General features: G+C 41.7%; 1 protein-coding gene across 2 annotated transcripts; it reads left to right on the top strand.

Moving 5' to 3' along the window:
- Positions 1–2,134: 2,134 nt before the first annotated feature.
- LOC126278202 (uncharacterized) lies at positions 2,135–20,191 on the top strand. Of its 2 annotated transcripts, none has more exons than XM_049978125.1 (5): positions 2,135–2,222; positions 8,225–8,518; positions 10,234–10,396; positions 15,454–15,653; positions 19,414–20,191. In XM_049978125.1, exons 2-5 carry the CDS (start codon positions 8,249–8,251, stop codon positions 19,534–19,536), a joined length of 756 nt encoding a protein of 251 aa, XP_049834082.1. In that variant the 5' UTR covers positions 2,135–2,222; positions 8,225–8,248; the 3' UTR covers positions 19,537–20,191. The 2 variants fall into 2 exon arrangements, with proteins under 2 accessions (XP_049834082.1, XP_049834083.1); XM_049978126.1 differs by having other exon boundaries at positions 2,140–2,222; positions 19,411–20,191.
- The last annotated feature ends 605 nt before the right edge of the window (positions 20,192–20,796 follow it).

Below are 20,796 nucleotides of genomic sequence, written 5' to 3'. Positions count from 1 at the left end.
ATTGCGCAGTGTAGACACTAATCGCAAAAATAAAATTGTCACTTTGCGCATTGGCTAATGGGAGCGACGATGAATGCATTTTACATTTTCTTACAGACAGTCATATCACAATGTGAAAGACATGTTTCAAGCTGTGACACTAGTTAACTTTTACAAATCTTCGTCTCCTGAAATATTTCTATTTATGAAGAAGTTTTCTGGGAAAAAGTTCTCTTTATATTTGGGCTTACATATATTTGTGAGAAAAGTTTTTCTTGGTTGCAGAACAACGAGAATAAATGTAGGTCCCCTGACACTAACAGACATTAGCTTGCTGGCTATGTAATAATGTCATCAATCTCAGTGCTGATTTGGAAAAAAATGTGGAAAATCGTGATAGGATACATTTGTTCATTAAATTCATTATAAAATAACATATGCTTGCAGCTATAGACGATACGAAATTAGCATAACAAATAAATTTATCATAACTAATACTATTTAATTTAATTTATATCTATTGATTTTTATAGTAAAATTTATAATTTAGCCGAAAAGCAACGTTAACTAATGAATCATTTTAACTTGTGGAGCCCTCCGCTAGAATAATCTCTGCTTCCACACTGTGACCCACGAGCCAAAACAATTGCCCACCTATGTTCTACGAGATTTCGATTACAGAAACAAAAACTTCGCTTGACTGCTTTAAATGCAACAAGGCAAAAAAAAAAAGCCGACAGGGCGCTGTGGGAAAAGTAATGTCAACTGCAAAGAAAGAAATTCATCCATGCTCTGTTACTTAAGGAGTTGGGAGCCGTTGATTTTCGTAATTATCTAAGAATGGATGAAAGTGTATTTCGAAGCGGCTGATCGTCGTCAAACCATTCTTAAAGAAAAAGAATACAGTCCTGAGAGAGGGTGTAAATTGCGGGGTGAGGCTGCTCACCATATAACGGTTTCTAGCCACTAGCGGAAGTTACGAGGACCTCAGCTTCGGTGCAAATGCATCTCCAAAATTATTATCTAAAATGATTCCTGCAACCCGCAACGTGATTCACAGTTGCCTGAGGAAATACGTTATGGTAGAGGAAAATAAATAAAACAAAACGTAATCATGTAAAATTTATTAAGTTAATTATATACGTAGCATAAATGATGCCTCTGTAAATTTAGGAAAATCATTTCAAATTAGAAGAAGAAGAAGAGAGACTGCAAATGGTGGCGGCGCACATCATCTAATAAGTAGGACTACATATGTGTAAGAAATGAAGCATTTAGCAAATGTTAGAACTGAAAAAGTGTCCTACGCTTTGCTCTTCAAAGAGAAGGCTTGGATTAAGGCCGGATTTTTTTAGCACTTTTAACAAGGAACCAAGCATATTTTATGAATAAAATTCCGTTGACTGTCTATATTTCGGCTTTTAGATTTCACTTCCGAAAAGTATCTGAAATAAAACCTGAAAACTGGAATAGAGAAGGTCTACGGACTCTTTTACATAAAATATATATCTTTTACTCTCTCTATGTGCCACAAGAAACCATTATGGATTCGTTGAAAAAATTATACAAGTGCTTCATTTCTTACGTCTCTATTGCTACTCTGCTGGGCATGATGCGTCCCACGGACCTCTCTAGTATTTAAATTTCTCCCGAAACTTTGTCATTAAAGATTCGTCCGCCTCGCACTCTGTCTTGTACATCAGAACAGCATTTAATCCCACCCGCAGTGGCAAAAGGCGAACTTTTGTCGGACGAGTGGCACAACAGGTGGAGGGGGGGGGGGAGGGAAGGGGGAGGGGGTTGTTCGGTCGGTCGGTCATAAGCTGTCAGATGGTCGTACCCAACTAACCGCCCGACAAGAAAAGTTGGTCGATGTGTTGTCCAAAGAGCCTACACACGTCTAGTTTCTTCGTGTGTCGGTTGGTGCATGTGAAGGGCCCTTTGTTTTTCTCTTCTTTTCAGATAATATTTGCTGGAGAACACGGAGGAATCAATATAGATGACACAGAAAGCTTTAAATCAATAGTGCACACGCTTACATCTCATTTTACTTCTCTAGATTTTATGTCAATACGTTCTTGCTATCGATTATCAGTCTGAAAATGTTGGCAACATGCAGACAGTCCTGGTGGGAGACTCCTGAACTACGCTCTCCATTGTGGTGTATGCTCCTACTATAAGAGGCGCCGGACCCCCCAGTCGTAGCGAGTGCCCCGAGCCGCTTCTCCAGCCTGTTTGCTGAGGTATGTTGCCTGTCTGTCGCTCACAGTTTTTGTATTCACGGAGTGTTAGAGCCCTTCTGAAGACTCTAATTGGTAGAGTGAGTTAACCCACAATGTGCGCAACAGACTCGGAATTTATGTTGGTTAGTCTGTGGTTGTGTATTCCAAAATGCTCTCAATGTATATAAAAGTCAAATGACTGCTACCATAACTTGATTTAGTGGTGCTTGCTGATAATCATTCTTACTTATAAAATAAAGGAAAAAGCGAGAAACGTTGTTACAGGCAACGTGTCGGTAGGCACAGATTCGTCTCCCATTTTACGGACTATATGCCTCTTGGTTTTAGTAGTCGTCAGATACTTTGTATTTAAAATTCTTCTAATTCTTTATCCCATCGTTGTGATAAAAAGAACTGTCATTTTCAAACTAAAATTTTAAGTAAACTAGATAATTTGTAATGAAACGAATTTCACTTTCATATCGAAACGCGGGAAATACTTTCACAATTTGAGACATCGAAACTCATGACCCCGGTCTCAAAGAACTTTTTTTGAAACGGGCAGTACTAGCGAGGACGTAATTAATTTCTCACTCTTGAGGTTCGTATAACGTCTCTGTTAAGTGTGATTGATCAGCCGTACGAATGGTCTATACACAGAAATTAATCTGAAACTATTGGTTGTGCATGTATATAGAGGGATTACCAAGTGTAAAGACTTCCCAGTTTTGACATGTCTGTTAGAGGTATCTTCCTCACATGTATGCATCTGAAGTGGGCTTGTATAATACATCTTAAATTCAACTTATTGATTTATTCGCTGTATAACTCACAAATAACGTCTAGAAATTATTTACTCCAAAAAACGTAACATATTGCTAATACGAACCACAAAAACAATACAGCTGTCGTCTGTGTAGAATATGTAATGAATGGTACGTTTAGCCTTACTCTTTCCATCTTTCTACTACTGGAGCTTCTAACTTGTGATCGTCTCCCTTGGACTTTTTAGTTACGAAAAAGTGACCACGAATGTTTCGACAAGATTTAAAATAAAACAGCTTCAGTGCCAACACTGTTAATTGCCAATATAAATATAGGGAGATGTGAGCATGGGATATAGTGACGACGCAGGTTTGGGAGGGGGGGGGGGGGGGGGGGAGGGGCGGCGGCGGCGGCAGCGGCAGAAAAGGTGGAATATGTAGCTCTGAATAAAAATAGGACCTTGATAACAAGGTCCTGTGGTATTGCAAACCTTCTTACTGACAGCTTGGGGTTAGCAAGTTTGGTGAACAGTGCAATGGAGTATCTGAAGTCTTTAAAAATAACTTCAATAAGGTGGAAATGTCTGCCAAATAAGTAGCAGCAATACTAAAATCCTTAAAACCTAAGTATCGTACATAAACAAAAATGCTCATGAGTCGAGTCCCATCTAAGATTACTTGTGTAAATAATCTATCAGCGGAACATATCCAGTCTAACTAAAATATGAAGTTAACCTTCTTTACCAGAAGGGAAATACTGCTGATAAACTTCACTTTTGCCGGCTTTTTCTAAATATTTGAAAAGGTTGTGTTAGTCTGCTTAAGCATGACGCCAAAATTTGTATTGCCATAGTTAGGGTTTCTTAAAGGTTTTGATATACAGAAAGCTATTTACACCTGACACGTTCTACATCATTACGAAGTGTCTTATTCATGATTTATGGAACAAGTACTAATCTAAAACCTAGCCAGAGAATGTATCCAATTCATTATATAACAAACTTTAGGCTATGGGCATTTTCTGTGGCCTGTCAGGTCTTTGACGGCGTGAATCACAGCATTCTCTTCCATAAATTACCATATTATGGTGTCTGTAGTAATAGTGAGAAAAGGAGTCTAACAGGAAACAAAGGGTCACTGTGAATAACCTGTGCTGTAAGGAGTCACTTAATCTGATTGGGAATTGCGTGTTTTTTTTTTTTTCTCTTAAAGATTTCTATCTTGGTTATGTTACTTTTACTTCGTGAACATTGACCTCTCGTCTGTTGCATTTCCAGATGTAAAATTTGTTTTGTTTGCAGATGATACAAACATTGCAATAAGTAGAAAGATGCACAGATTTAGAAATAGCTGCTAATCAAATTTTCACCGTCATTAAACTTTGAAAAGACCCACTGTATGGAGTTAAGAACCTATAACGTTCAGTTCCAGAATACGTGTAACAGACATGCTGATCGAGGAGGTTGAGTTGAATTTATGGGTTTACAACTCGACAATTAATTCAGTTGGGAAGGGCATACCACAGAATTGCTGAAGGACCTAAATAATTCTGTATTTGTAGTGAGAATGTCAGATGTAATAAATACAAAAATACATACTTGGCTAACTTCGATTCTATCTCCATACAGGATCATATTTTGAGGTAACTCATCAAACCGAGCAAAGCTTTTTACCGTGTAATAACTCATTTGTAGCATAAAGATCATATACAATCCTGTTCAAGGAACTTTGTTTTAAGCACTGCTCAGTATGTTAATTCTTTAATGAACCTTGCTGCAAGTAACATATTTCGAACAAATAGCTCAGTACTAGAAACAAGAACAATCTACATAAAGACCTAAGATCGCTTAGCTTGGTCCAAAAAAGGGGCCCAGTGTTCAGGAACACAATTTTAAATTGCCAGCAACTATTAAAAACTTGCTGTGACATAAAGCATGGTTTAAACAGTTTGAAATCCCTTAAGATAGGAGACTCCTACTCATAGATGACTCTTAACTGGTGCTGCTACACCAGTTAAGGTTGGTTGGGTTGTGGGATTGAAGGGGATCAGATTGCTACGGCCATCAGTTTGTTTTATTTTTTTAGGACTTAGTCGTAAGTCAAGATTATGTATTTTGTGTATGACATTGCATGATGCATTGATTCTGTGAATACTAGCAGTGCTATTGACTATCTCGTAACAAATGATAGTAAGTGTTGTATTCAAACGTTTTGGCTTTTCTTTGTTCCACACCCATGAGAATCATCTCATTTTTGTATATGGACCGAAAACATTCTAATCTAATGATCTTATCTGTATTTGTGGGTAGTCAATGGAATTCAGCTAGTAGCGGGTATAAACATGTACTGACACGCTCGGCCACTACAAGATAGTTGTCCCTAAAAGGGGGACACCGATCGAACACTTTCGTCGGGTGGTCGGTTGGGTTCGACAATCGAACCACTCCTCCCACCCCTCACTTCAGCACTCTCACCACCATATCATCGAACAAACTGTCGTGCCAGTCGCCCAACAAAAGTTAGTATTTGTCGCTGAGGCGCTGTAGTGGCTAAGAGAAATCGGTCGAAACGTGTGTAGCTTGTAAGCGGTATTGGTCGGTCGGTTGCGTGTGGGACCCTTATCTCTACATCTACAGATATTCCGCAAGCCACCGTACGGTGCTTGGCGGACGGTACCCTGTACCACGATTAGTTTGCTTTCCTGTTACTCGCGGGAACAGCAGGGGGAAAAACCGTATGCCCTAATTTTTCGTATATTATCTTTATAGTCCCTAAGCGAAATGTCTATTGGCGGCAACGGAATCTTTTTGCAGTCAGCTTCAACCGCCGGTTCTCTTAACTTTCTCAGTGTTACAATCCTAGTGTCTCAGCTCTAAATGGGTTCGATGTCTTCTTTCAATCTGAACTGTTGTGGACCCCAAACACTCGAGCAGTATTCAAAAATTAGTCGCTCCAGCGTCTTACATGAAGAGTCCTCCCGAGATGATTCGGGAGGACGATGGTTCAAACCCACATCCAGTCATCCAAATTCAGGTTTTCCGTGATTTGCCAAATCGCTTCAGGCAAATGTCTCGATGGTTCCTTCGAAAGGGAACGGCCAACGTCCTTCCCAATCTTCCTTAATCCAAGGGACCGACAACCTCAGCCATTGTTCTCATCCCCCGAAACAACCAACCACCCTTCATAGACGAACTACAGTCCTAAAATTCTCCCAGTAAACCGAAGTCTACCAATCGCTTTACCCACCACACACCTCATATGGTCGAGCAATTTAACATAGCTTAGCAACGTTACGCTCAGATATTTAAACGCTGACTGTCAAGCAGGACACTAATGATGCTGCATCTGAGCATTTTTTCCTATTCATCCGCAGTAACTTAAATTTTCTACAGTCACCTGCCATAGAGGACACAAACTAGAAATTTTCCCTAGGTCAACTTGTATCAACTCCTTGACTCCTTTCTGTAGCCCACAGAACAATCAGTGGACAAGCGCAGACTCCTGCCTATCCTGTCCGCCTATCACGCTTACCTAGGGCACTCCTGATGTCATCCCTGTTTCCGATGAACACACGCAACATACTGGATTGTTACTTAAAAATTGTATTTTTTATTTTCCTTGGACATCTGCATTATATAAATAATTTTCTCATCAACTAGGCCGAAACATACAGGACGACTTTAACAATTGTCAAGCATTCAATTAATTCGCTGTAACTGTACAGGAATTTATATATATTTTTTACATTAAAAAAGCAGTAACTATATACCCATAAAATCTTAAGTCTTTGCTGTTAGATTTAGAAGCATTCAACCCACCTTACATTTTAAGGCGGTGGGATAATCTGTACTGTTAATGAAATATTACTTAAGGGGAGTTATAACGGAAGATCATTCACATTCGGATTTTTCTCATAAAATTTGCATACTTCCGAATATAAATTCCAAAAATGTATATAGAAAACTTCCGAATATGTCACATAGAAAGAATTTTATTTAAAACCTACTCTGGTTGAAAATGTTAACATCTTTACGTGCATTACTTCAAGATCCGATAACATCGGTAATTCTTTATTTAGAAGGCTGTGGATTGCCGTTATTAAGGTAGTGTTCAGAAGAGGATGGTCAGCAGGTTAAGGAAGTTGAAACAAAGTTTCAGACACTTTCTGACTTTAAGCCTTAGAGGCAGGCTGACAAACAAAATGAACTACAGTACTATTGTGAGATGGCAATTAGAAATAATGCTGAGGATTTGTTGAAAATGAAGCAGGCAGTATGGGCTACCTTGTTTCCGATTGTCAACTGACGGAAAACCAGTAGACTCTTTGCCCTCAGTGACCTGATTCATGGGGCAATTACTGCAATGCCCAGTCCTCAGTTCATACAGCCATAAACATTCCACCCCAGCAGCAGCCATGGCTTTAACTAGAGACCTTGCAAATTCTGAAGTACTGAAAGTGTCTGAGTCGTTCAATCTTACATAGACTCGCCTACAAAAATGTTTGTCGGAATGAAGTCACTGACGCTGTTACTGCTTCCAATGGCGGCAACATTGGTAGGGTGAAAGTGCTAAGCATATAGGAATTAATCCTGGCACACTCTATCAGAACTTGAACGGATAGACAAGGTTAGCATTGATACAAGAGTATACTCCACAGTTTGCCACTACGAGTACAGAAAAACGGAAAAATTCAAGAGGATGATATACAGTACGATGCAGGGAGCTTGTGAGTGGACTAAAATAAACATAGTCTCTTGAAACTTCGGAAGCCATCCCTGAAAATTATTTTCTGTTGAATTTTCAAATTTTCAGGGAGTAATAACGTACAGATCCTGGAGTCTACTGAACTAAAAAAGCGTAATGCTATATAAAATTAGTTAGGATAACATACAAAATTTTAACCATGGAATTAGTGTAGTTCCGAAAGCAGTGGCTGAAATGCAATTGTAGTTCAGTAGACTCTGAACATTTTAATGTCGTGTTTCACGTCAATGGCTAAATACAGGGAAGTCAACGCACTAAATTCAACAATGTCGCGATAGGGCGCTCCAGCTCCCCTTAAGTCTTCGAACTAGTTACATATCTGAGAGCCTATTCCGTATGCACGTACTTTCCTTAAGTCAGCAGTGGAGTAATGTGTCGCTAGCTTTTCGGAAAGCTATAATTACGGAATCAGTTCGGCTACTGTGCTGTGAGGCTTGAAATGGAGCATTCCGCTTAAAGAAATAAACTTACTGATATAGCACTCGGCTGTTGCAGGTACTTCCGTAACAAGTGGCCACCATGGAGACATACTCGCTGCTGCGTACGGTGCCGGTTTTCGCAGACGCGCGTCGGCGCGTGAGCAAGTCCTACCACAGCCTGAAACACGTGCACAGCTCGCTGCGACTCAGCCTGCAGCTTGTAGAAGTCTTCTTTCAGCTGGTGCTCCTCTTCTCGTGGCCGCTCATCATACTCTGCTACATCCCCATAGTCGTCACGGATCGGGTTCTCCACCACCTCCTGGCCTCTCTAATCGAATGGTTTCCTGCTATTATGTGGCCCGCAGCTGACGTAAGTACAACAAAACGACTGAGCTACGCTGCTGATAAAATTGGCATGTAATTAACTGGTTTAATCGATTTGCGAGACAGATCTAAATAACGGATTTGTTTGTGCAGTTCAAATCACTCTTCTCGAGAAAAACTGCCTTTAGTTCTACAATGAGTGGGTCACTGACGCAAATGTGTAATATTTATTCTACATTTAATCGCTGATCTTTTAGATGGAGGCATAAGAAAATAAGCTTATTTGTTCATATCGTGAATTTGCTGAGGGAATTCCACATGCAGGAACAATGTATTATTGCTTAACCTGTCAGAATTTCTAGTATCCGTTCTCGAACTTAAAGTAACCTGCCGTTCAGAAACAACCTTAAGACCCATTCGCTAGTACGAACATGGTCACATTTAACCAGCTAGTCTGGAAAAAGTCAACAGAGCAAAACTAACATGCTCCACCCACAATGTAACCTGACTTCTCATACAAAAGGGAGAGGCATCAGCAGTTAAGCTTACCCTTTACACGGGTCAAATGCAAGAGCCACTAAAATCGCTTGAACTTAATACTAAAAGTTAACTTTTAAAGAACGGGTTTCAGCTATGTCGTCCTTTCGAAATTTTATTGGCAGATCTAGAAATCAATGAAATGTGAAGTCCAACAGGCATTACATGCATTGATCAAAAATGATAGTGCATTGAAAATGGCTAGTTTCTGAGATCTAGATCTGCCAAGAAAATGTCAAAATGACTGATAGCTGAAACATATTTACAAGTCACAGCGTGCAACGGCCTTCTGAATGAAGGGTAACCTGATAGTTATTATTTAAATCGACTAATTAATAGTATATCAGCCTGTTCGTCGCTGAAGAGATCTCGTTTCTTTATAGGGCATATTCTGATGATTTCCCATTGGAATATCTTCTGCTGTTTGACTTCGGTCCAGGCTAGTTACCGAATAGCATCTGATCTATGTGAATGCATTAAGACTGCGTTGAAATGAGTAAAGAAACTGCCGCATATAGAAACGGCGGACTTCCAAAGCTACTAATAAGTAGTTTCTCATTTAAAGATTGTGGAATTACGATCATACGAAAATGCGTAGCGATCGTCCAGCTCTATACAAAAGCGTGAAGACAAAAAATATTGGTTAGAATGGGGTCAATTTGAAAGGTAACTCGGACTGATAAGGTTACTTCAATGAAATATCAATATTATTGAAACAAAGCCGCTCACACTTACAGAAAAATGACGTCAGGTCGAAGATTCAGAGATGACTCAATTATCGATCGTTTTATGAACATGACATGAAAACAGTCGGCACGATATTGAACGTTTCTTTGGATTATGGTAACATTTGCCATAGGCCCTATGGCACTTCTTTCATTGGTTTTAGCCAGTTTAGTATTTAAAGCAGTTTGTTAAAATACTTCACACCCTTCAACGTGCGCAACTGCAAACAAACGGCTTAAAATATTGGAAAAATACACATCCCTTCCGAATTAAATAGGCTAGTAGAAAAAATTAAAAATACAAATCTCAACTTTATGTTCAATGAATTTCTGGAGGGATAGTACGTAAGTCAGTGAATTAGATTCTACTTTTAATGTAGATAGTAGCTTATTTGTAAACCTACTGAACCTTATTCGTAGTGACTTGTTGAAATACAATCCACAAAACATGTGTAAACAAATATTGGTTTTTAATTCTAATTAGTCGTTGCTGTTTCAGGTATACAAAGCTCTGACAGACTTCGTCCTGTCCTTCACGCTTGGTCGCGTCATCGTGTTCTTCCTACTTCTCATCTATTACATCGTAACCTTTGTGGTCGAATGCTTAAAAGTGCCATTAAACGTCATTCTGTTTTTCCTTTCGGCGGTTAGTGAAGAGACTGGTAAGTTTACGATTTCACTGAAATATGAAATTCTAGTCTAATCGTAGGTAGAAACTTTACCCAAGCTTTCAGCAGGATCGAAATAATCTATTCGCCGTTAAGATTTCATCTTTTTCTAAATTAAGAGAGAAAGAATACTTAGATTTACTTATCGTAGCGATTGAACTGAATCTGCATTCCTCCATCTACAGTAAGACAGATTTTTAATCATTCCGTGAATCCACTGTCATTTGACTAAATCCGTAGTGGTGTAGTAAAATTAGTTTTCGAACGGCTACCAACCACTAAACATTTGAAAACGTAGTGCTGTTCCTTGGCATTGCAGATTTTGAAGTTGTCTTCAGATAGCCAGATTGCTCAAATGTTAAAGCAGCAAAAATCTTCCCTAGATTTTAAAGAATCGGTGAAATTTTATGGTAAGACATTTTTAACACGAGAATCTTAATCCAGTTCCATTGATACAGCATGATTTCCGAATGTGTTCGTAGACTCCAGCGTCTCCCGTTTATATGCAAGATGGATATAAACGTGCGCTTCCGCGGCCATTGTCCAAGTCGATAAAATTCTACTGGGTTTGTGACCGCATTGCCAATATTAAAACTACCGCAGTTTCGATCACGGTTCAGTGTGACAATCAGGTCGTTTCTATTTACAGTAAACAAACGCCCTGAAGGTCACTTGCAACAAATTGAATTTTTATTAACGAAGACAGAGGATGTCTGTAAACAAGGCGGTGTGCTCAGTAATTGCTGAAAGTGACGGTACGTTGACCCCCATAGTTAAGATCTCCAGCTGAGGAAAAGGGATGCTTGTTTAATAGAGCTTACTTTTAAATAGCGATTTTTTTCATAAATTACAATAACATTCTGTAGTCTAACATGTATTTAGTCATGCAATCCTAGCTCCACAGTATCACGGAAATTTTTACTAAGCACACGGGGCCATGTTCTTGCTAACGAAACAATCGAAAGCTCTCACCAAATGCAAATGACTCAGAGTATTACCACTGACACCAAGCATTGTCTGCCCGACCCGGCTTGCCGCGCGGTCTAACACGCTACTTCCAGAGCGGGAAGGCGTGTATGTCCCCGGCACGACTCTGCCCGGCGGATTAGTGTTGTCGAGGTCCGGTGTTCCGGCCAGCCTGCGGGTGTTTTTTAAGGCGGTCTCCTATCTGCCTCTGCGAATGCTGGCTGGTTCCCGTAATTCCGCCTCGGGTACACTGTCGGCGATTGCTGCCCGAACACCGTCTCCACATGGGCGTACATTACCACCCAAACATTGGGGTTTCACTCGTCTGGTATCACCGAGCGAGGTGCCGCAGTGGTTAGCACACTACTCGCATTCGGGAGGACGACGATTCAATCCTGCGTCCCGCCATCCTCATTTAGGTTTTCCGTGATTTCCCTAAATGACTCCAGGCAAATGTTGACATGGTTCCTTTGAATGGGCACGGCAGACTTCCTTCCCTAATACGAAGAGAATGCTGAACTGTCTAGTCTTCTCCACCACAACACAACTCGTCTGGTAGGAGACGTTCCGGAGGTTTCTACTGGGGGCCTAACGACACAATAACCGTGGGTTCGGTGTGGGACGGTGGTGAGGTAGAGAACTGCCGTGGCCTGGTAGGGGGTTGTGAACCGCTGAAGGCTGCGGCGGGACGAAGCCTCCCCCGTCGTTCCTAGGTCCCGGGTTCAATACACAGTACACACACACTATAAAAGCATTGTCTTAACTCAGATGAAACTACTTAGGTGCACCTTACAGCGTCTAAAGTAAAATCGTGAGTGAAAACATGTACACCGATAAGCCAAAACGTATGATTACCGGCTTAATAGCTTGTTTATGTCCGGAACGAAATGCATTACCTACTTCTGTATATCAGGAATCCGACAATATGTTGGTATATTTGTGGAAGTACATGGCATTGAACGTCTACGCACGGGTCATGTACTTAACGGGCCGCCGATTTGGGTACGCGATGATCGCACTCACAGCGACCCAGATGTGGTCCACATGATTCACATAATGTCTAAACATTCATGGTGGTATGTTTGTTCTATATCGTGTCTCCCTACCACTTTCGCGCAACGACGCTCTGAGCGTGTTTTTTAGGGAATTAACTCGTTTGAACCTAGGACCTGCTGCTGGTAAGGAGACGCCAGACCACACATGACATGTAGAATTCAGAAGAGTTCAGTGAGACTAGCGATGATATAACCAAATACTAAATGATCTCAGCGTCAGCTCCACTGCACTCCCTGTAAAAGAATCTTAATTCTAACTAAATATAATGGAAAGGGTTCAAGGCTTTCCTATTTTTAGTTGGCTGGTAAAATAACGTCGAAAAAGCAGTTAAGTTTACCATTGGAAATTTATTCTAATCACAAAACATCGTTTATAAATTGCACTGTTGATAAAAGGAAATGTTTTAATACAGGATGGTAAAAACCAACAGCGTTCAACAAAAATGTGAACGAATATTCCCTAAATGGGTTTCCAAGTTCTACAAGCGATCGAAGGATGACCTATGCCATATCACATCTACAATCTAGGTTTAAGTTTCACAAAAGAGAAAACTATCAAAATGGTCTAGTGACCCTCAATTATCTTCAATTACTTATCTAACTTGTCGTAAATTACAGTGGCTGATGTGGCTTCTCAATAACTATATAAAACAAAAATCATCGCGTTTCAGATTTGTTCAAGTGGCAAATGTGAACACCATGAGTTTTAATTAACGATCGTCACTAGTATTACGCAAAAACGGGATGTAACAGATGAGACTTCCGCAGTTCTGAGTGAAGCCTTATGCGCTCAAAAATGCGGCATCGCGTGCGTTCATTACCTTGTCGGTGTTTAAGCAGCGTCAGGGCGGCAGCGGCCGGCGCAGCAGCCATCCAGCTCGCCGTCTCTGAACCAACTCTCGTAACTTCTCCTTACTACAATTTACCGAAGTTGATTCAAAAAAAACTATCTGGCTGTGTTTTCATCTGACCAATCAGGGTCTCAATGTTAACCTTAAGCTCCGCCTACAAAAATTCTGTCTATCCAATGACGAACGTTATACTTTTCGTGGTGGGGTAATGTTTTTAAAGTTTGCAACGTAACAGAGACGCTAAAGTCTCACGCTAAAACCTGCAGCTAGTGTGGTCCTTTTAGCGTTATCGAAAGATCTATACTGCTCTTCTGGAGGGCTCTCTTTTAATATGGGCTGGGGAGTGATCCTAATGTAACACAAGCGAAAAAGTCTCACGCTAAAACTTGCGGGTGGTAGTGGCCCTTTTTGTGTTATCGTAAGATCTATACTGCTTTTCTGGAGGGCTCTAGCTTTTAACATGGGCTGGGGGTTGTCCTTGACATACCTGAGAAGCGAAAAAGCCTCACGCTAAAACGTGCGGGTTGTATAGTCGTACAGGTAGGCTCGCAGCGTGGGTGCCCAGACCCTCCCTTTTTTTTAGCTTAACATGGTTCTGCTCTCGGCTTCTGTCCTCGTTTCTCCCCTCGGAACTGCGTCTCTCTCACGGTGGGAAGGTATAACATGCATTTAGGCATTCTTGTGTTAGTCTGTGGTATTCCATTTGCTCACTCGTTACTCGTATTACTTTGGTTAATTTAATGTCACGATTTATTCGGAACTATGTGACATACTAGTGATTTGCTTATTATGTCAGGGTTTTCATGTAAGGTGTTGGATTTGCCTGACACCTTACACATGCGAATTTAGTAGTCAAGACATCAGTTCACTGATGCTACTCAAACCACTGCGGCGTTTCTGCCTCTGAGACGCGGACAACTATACTGGCAAAAGATGTCAGGACCGCCGGGAACGCATGAAGAGATGCAGATGGTTAGCAGCTGTCGGCGTGTCCTCGATTATCATAGGACACTCCCAACAGAATATCGCGTAGTATATTAATCTACCAGTCTGCGTCCGTGCTGCGCTGCACGTTTCGAGCTGCCGTTGACCTCGAGGGTGGCCTTTCTTGTGGAAAAGGCCATCGACCTAGTGTAGCAATAAATGATGCACACGAAGGGCAGACAAGTTTCCATCGATCAGTGGTTGAATCCCGATGGCCCCGCTCGCACTGCAATCGTAATCGATTTTGTCAACATGTGAACATCTAGGCGTGGTCTACTGCGGAGATCCATGTTTAACGAAGTACTCAAAACACTTGTTCCTGGACTAGGATTCATCTTTTGGGGAAAGATGGCAGATCACCATCTACCCTGCTTTATAGATCAGACAAGCCTTCGACCCCCTAGGTTCTAGGACGAGTCGTGGACGTAAAACCATTCAGCGCCTCGTGAAAATTTTGTTGTCCTACTTCCATTAGCTCAAGACAGTATTACATGATCATGATTCGCCGTTTATCAATAGATTTCCTCATTTACAGCCCATATCTCCGCCCCGCCCCCCCCCCCCCCCCCCTCCGCCTCGCCGTCCGTGTCTGCTCAGCTTACAGGATTCGGTTACAGCGTCACCTGCTCACAACTCAGCAGGCGATATCAAACGTCGCGGTGGGCAATGCTCATAATGTTTAAGCTTATCAGTGTAGGTCTTTTCATCTGGGCCTTAAACTTAGTCCATGTACGGAAATGAGGTATCGAGGTAGGTGGAAAGTAACACATTGTCTATAGCGATCACTGTACACATTTCTGTGCAAAAGCTTACCTTGGTTTGATTGGGTGCCACTTTATCTCCAAAAGTCTCGCCTGTCAAACAACGAAATAACACAAGAAAACTATCGTAGTCGTAAGAGATCTATGAATGTAGATCACACCGTCACATGGTAAACACCGAGGCAGAGTTCATAATGTTCGAAATGCTTAACAATATTTGTTCTGCATTAAGCTCTTCAGTGGCTGTATCACATCTGAAGCAAGCTACTGCTTGCCGAAGTGATAAGACTGTAATGTAATAACATTTTGCGAATTCTTGAACGATGCAAAATCCAATGTGCAATATTATGAAAGATAGTTTGCTGACATGTGACTACTGGCGTGACAGCCACTGTCTGCACGCAGATGCTACCTTGTAGACTTCTATGTTGCAGCCAAACCGTTCGAGGGGCTGCGGCACTCGCCTCACGCCCACCATTCTCACTCCAGCACACACCCCTACGGCGACGTCTACAGCCCGGACATGCCCTGGCTGTCGACTACACCCACGCCTCCGCCAGTGCCTCCACGCACCGTCGTGCTGCCGGGGGCGCAGCGAGGCCCCGTCCGCGTCGTAGAGGCGGTCGCCAGAGAGGTGCGTACAGTTGCGCAACGCTCAACTAGTCACATGCAAGGTACTGCTTATGATACTCCAGAAATTCCTACGGACCCTGGTTAGCTAGGAATTCGGCGGACCGTGTTCTAGCAAGAGTGCTATAGCCTGGCTGTGGTTGTGGCTGGCACATCACCCACAACCACGCCAAGTGAAACTGCGATCGCGGCACGCTTTTAAATGGCAACGCAGTAGTAGTTTCAAATTCCACATTTCACAGCAACATCGAGAAATTTCAGTACTTATTTTTGCTGTGCTGAACACTTATCTGGTACAAACTCGGTGTGCAGACGCAGATTTTTTTCACTGAAGTTGCCACGTAATCGTGACTTATTTTCATACTTAAGTCTTTCAGACACGTGTTTGTCGAAATATAGCGGCACTTTTGCAGCATCATTATGGAGAGGTGGAAACTACCAGAGGAAAGCAATGTACACGTTATCGAGTTTAGATTTCTCTTTAAAAATAAAATTACCTTGAGGGTCAGTCCCACCTACACGTGCACAAGGGCGCGCTCGAAAAAGCTTCACAATACAGCTAAGATTGGGACTGTCGTCAAACCGTTTATGAAACTTAGTTCTTTCAAGGCGACCATGATTTCTTCAGGTTTGGTGTTTACTTTAGCGGTAGTGGGCCTGGGAACTCGAATGTCAGAATGCCCCTTCAACGCAATTTTCTTCTTAAATGCATAACTATCAAATGCTTTGTCTCCCTACATTCTTACTCTGCCCAGTGTACTCAAATTCACTAAAACGTGAGGTCTACAACCCATTCCGGTTGTTCTAATTTTCGTTCCTGCACTCCTTTCCTCCATTAACTCAACGACAGCTAATTTTAAATTGAAAAATCGTTCCAGGCATGCTCCTTGACTTAACTTACTTTGCAATAAATCTCCACTCTTCAGGTCTATCGAAAGCTGTTGATCGTAGCAGCATAGTAATGCTTGCGATATCAGAAATTTTACCATACTACCTATTTCTTCATGTGCTCCATACCTGTTAATTTAACACAAACTAATTGATAGGCAAAACAATGAATCCCATCTGTTAATCGTAATTTTTTGCTCTTATTAACTGAATATTTAAATCATTTCTGCATTTTATTGTAATCTCGTTGCAAAGCAAATTTGCGGTACCCGTCGCTTCTGCTATAGCATAATACTGAGAATTCCTCCCCCTTTCCTTCTGTCGTTGCCATTCTGTTTTAAAGGCTTGTGACGACAGATCGCTGCAGTGCTTTTTGCGCAAATAGACGTTGGACCTGTCTACGTTCTCCGTACCACGAACAGATAGGTAAACAGTTGACAGTAACATTCTGCCGAACTGAGCAAAGTTGTGCTCACCGAAAAATGGCAGTACTCGATAAAGCGTCTCGTTGTACCAGGTACTTCCGAGCAGGGCCGCGGCCTGCACACAGTTCTGCACGCCTTGGCCGGTTCTGCTACAACAGAATCTCGTTGACTGTACCGCATCATTTTAATTTCCACACTCTTCAATATTCAGATGACCTGTCAACATGCACTGCAAGTAATTCCCCCAAAATGTACTCCGCTTCTGCAGCCTTACGACGTTTATTTCTTCAGGCAGCTGGCAAAACCTTAAGACTACGACATTGCGCGTGCATCATAGAACGGAACAGTGAAATTAAGGAAATTTCATAGCTTCCTTCAATTGTGTGCCATCCGTTTTATCAATATTAACAAGGGTAAGTATGCGGAGTATGCCGCGAAATTGAGGAAGAACCGCTCATGAGTATAAACAATTTTGTTTTGCAATAGACATTAGAAAATTCGCCGTTAACTACATGTGCTGTTAAAATAATTTCCCGTTTCTACGATCAGTATTTAGGTTCGTGCAACGCTACATAGGTTACACGTTATACTTGATCCAAATATAGATGTTACTGAACTGAGTGTATTCAGTTTTCCATTTCCAATCTCTTGGGAAAAATTGCCGTCTTTGAGGGCAAAGAAGGCAGAAATAACATCTTACAATTTGCACAATCGTAATAGTATTGTGGAAATAAAAACTGCCCAGTAAAGAGATAAGGTCCAGGGACCTAGCGTTTGATACGAAACGCTCACTCGCTGGGCTACGGATCTGTTAGATACTACAGACAATGCAAAGTTTATAAGCACGCTTAGTTTCTTCGGAAAAAAGTAAATACATCTGGGTCTTCCTACTCACGTATGAAGCCCTAGTGCCCCAACAGTTATTCCCAATGGCGTAGGAAGTTGATACGGACCCCTTGTAAACTACAAATCAGGCTGTCGCAACAAGATTTCTCGAAAAAAACGAATTTGTGACAAACATAAAAGCGTATGCTATTGACCGATGTCCTATGCTGTGATAGGTTAAGAGTACCTACCATCCCAATTTTAGTGCCTAGAAGGCTAACATTTCTAATTTCGTGTCTATCTGCGGTATCGAAATAACACACACTTTGAGTAATACACTGCAATAAAGATGTCTCGAAAGTAGTTCAGGGTGATTTGTTGTGCTGGAGTGACACAGTGAACTTAATTATATTTCATGAACGGATAAAGATTGCGTTCAAGGAAGATTTCACTTTCGGCCTCTTATTATAGCATCGTGCTGAACTGTAAGGTATTTCAGCATCTGTTGAAAAATGTTTTTTAGATTTAACAAGCTGTCGTTGGCAAAACATAATCTCAAGCTATTTCAGATTACTAACGAAACATTCCCCTAAGTTTCTTCTGAAAAAAAAAATACATTTAGCCGTTACGTCTAAATCACTCTAATGAAAGGTAACAATACAGGTGCAGTATTATAAGATAGCAAATATTTGCTAATGTAAGAGTTCTAGCCTAAGATTGCATTGTTACATCTCGAAAAATTAGTGCTGTCATTTCACTGCTGACTGTTTTAAGCTGCAATTAACAGTTCAGTAGGATATATCTTCACGTAAATAGAACATTGCTTTTCAAATCAGCTTTTGCATATTTCAGAACGAGAATCTTTGACAGACCGGCACTAAAACGCAGGTTTCGTTCTTGGAATGAGCGGTCGCCTTAACCACTTCTGCTCTGAGCTCGTTTTCAGGACGACACATCTCCATGTGTGTCTACTGCCACTTACGCTCGCACTGAATTAGCGCAATTCCCGCGCAAAATGTCTCGGATCGGCACGGATTTCCATTCGTTCTGAAATTTTCCGCAATTAATGCGGAACCATAATCTAAACTTGAAAGTTCATTCTTAAATCTGCAAAGGGTGTAAGGGTGTTGCAGGGTGGGTTGTACGAAAAATAAATATCCGTTGCAATGGTGGAGTTACAGCATTGTAGTTAACGAATGCGAGCAAATTCAAGTCACCCACCAAAAAGGCGTCCATTTGGTGTCTGGAGAAACTAAGTGATACAAAATCTACGCTATGATAACGAACGCTAATTGTATATGGCTGACCACTTGAACTTGCGTGCACAACAGCATTTATTAACTTTAATGCTCATTATCTCGTAAATGGCGCAAGACTGCTCCTTACCACCCCGTATAAAGCAAATTCTAGCTGAAATCGGCGTCGTGGTGCCATATTGTAAAATAGTCTAGTAATACTACTGCATGATAAATACTTGCGTGTACAGTAGTTGAAGCAGAAGGTTTCGCATAGCTTGGCGGTGTACAAAAAACTGAACATGCAATTTATTTGGTAGCACGGAAAACATTCCGGGAAAGTGTCTGGAGTACTGTTATCAGCGTAACTGAAGTGAGATTTCTGCAGTAGGTGTCCATCCAAGACGTGGGACCTGGTCGTCAGCTGCGAGAGCCTCTGGTGCTGCGTCCTCGCCCAAAGCCAATGAGGCTGGTGGTCCCCGCGGAGCGGCCGCTGCAGTGCGTCGCTCAGTAGCCTACTGGCGGCTCGCCGCCGGCTCCCAGCTCACAACACAAATCGTTGGCGGCAGTGTCACCAGCAGAACGAGAATTGCAGCACTTCACCGACGCACATAGGCTTACCGAATCGACGCATTATCCGTTCCGCAAGATGTAGAAACATTCTTAGTGCACTCCCGATGAGAGTTGATGCGACGCTCTTTGCTTAGAGCGTACTGCAGTGGGCATTACTCCTGGGCTTTGCTTCACCGGAAAGCCTGATGGAAACTCTCACAGAGGGATAAGAGGCGTGTCTACAAAAAAGATAAGGTTCAAAGCCCGCACGTTCTCATCCCGAGGCTGGATGTGCGGTACAGGTCTCTCGCGTAGACTGGACCACTTCTAAGTAAGCGATACTGCCGCGGGAACAGCTCGCAGACTAAGCCGCAAGACCAGGAGTCACTCGACATTCTTTCATACATCAGCATCTCATCACCAGTTCTAAACAACAAAGTAGCGTTCGCAGCAGTGATTGATATTTTAATTTGTGTCGTCAGTTTGCAATCTAATGTCCATATGTGTAAATACTTAACAGTAAATTTAAAGCTGTATTTGTTCGGTTGCTTAGATATATAAATGGTAAGCATGTTTTATTGTAGATTCAAATAAAGGCATGATTTTATTACATAAAATGCAATTTCTTTTCCTTTGCCTTCCGACTGGTTCGGTGCTGCCGACCACTAATCAAATCCCTCTTGTGACAATCTCTTCATCTCAAAGCTCCTTTTGCAACATAAGTCCTCAGTTACTTCCTCCATGCATTCCAATGTCCTAAAGTTTTTCCCTCCAAAACCCCCTCTAGAAGAATGGAAGTCATGCCCTGATGCCTTTACATATGTCCCATCATCCTGTCCCTTCTCCTTGCCAGTTTTTCCCACAATCCTTTCCTCTCCCATGCTGCGCAGGACTTAAATTCTCATCTTAGCAGTACACGTAATTTCCAACAATCGTCTGTAACGCCAGATCTCAAATGCTCCAATTCTCTTCTGGTTTTTCTACATTTCATGTTTCACTACCACGTAACGCTGTGCTACAAACGTACATGCTAACAAAGCTCCCTCAAATTAAGACCTATGTTACAGACTAACACTTCCCATTTTTCCTCCCTTTGCACTAGTGCTAGTCCGCATTTGATGTCGTCCTTGCTCCGTCCATCATTGGTTATCTTGCTGCTTCAGTAGTAAAATTCCTCAACTTCAACTATTTCGTGATCGTTAATCCTGTCAAGTTTCTCGCT

Source organism: Schistocerca gregaria, chromosome 6, assembly GCF_023897955.1.
Source record: "Schistocerca gregaria isolate iqSchGreg1 chromosome 6, iqSchGreg1.2, whole genome shotgun sequence".
NCBI classification, from domain to species: domain Eukaryota; kingdom Metazoa; phylum Arthropoda; class Insecta; order Orthoptera; family Acrididae; genus Schistocerca; species Schistocerca gregaria.
This window is presented reverse-complemented; position numbering and strand designations above follow the sequence as displayed.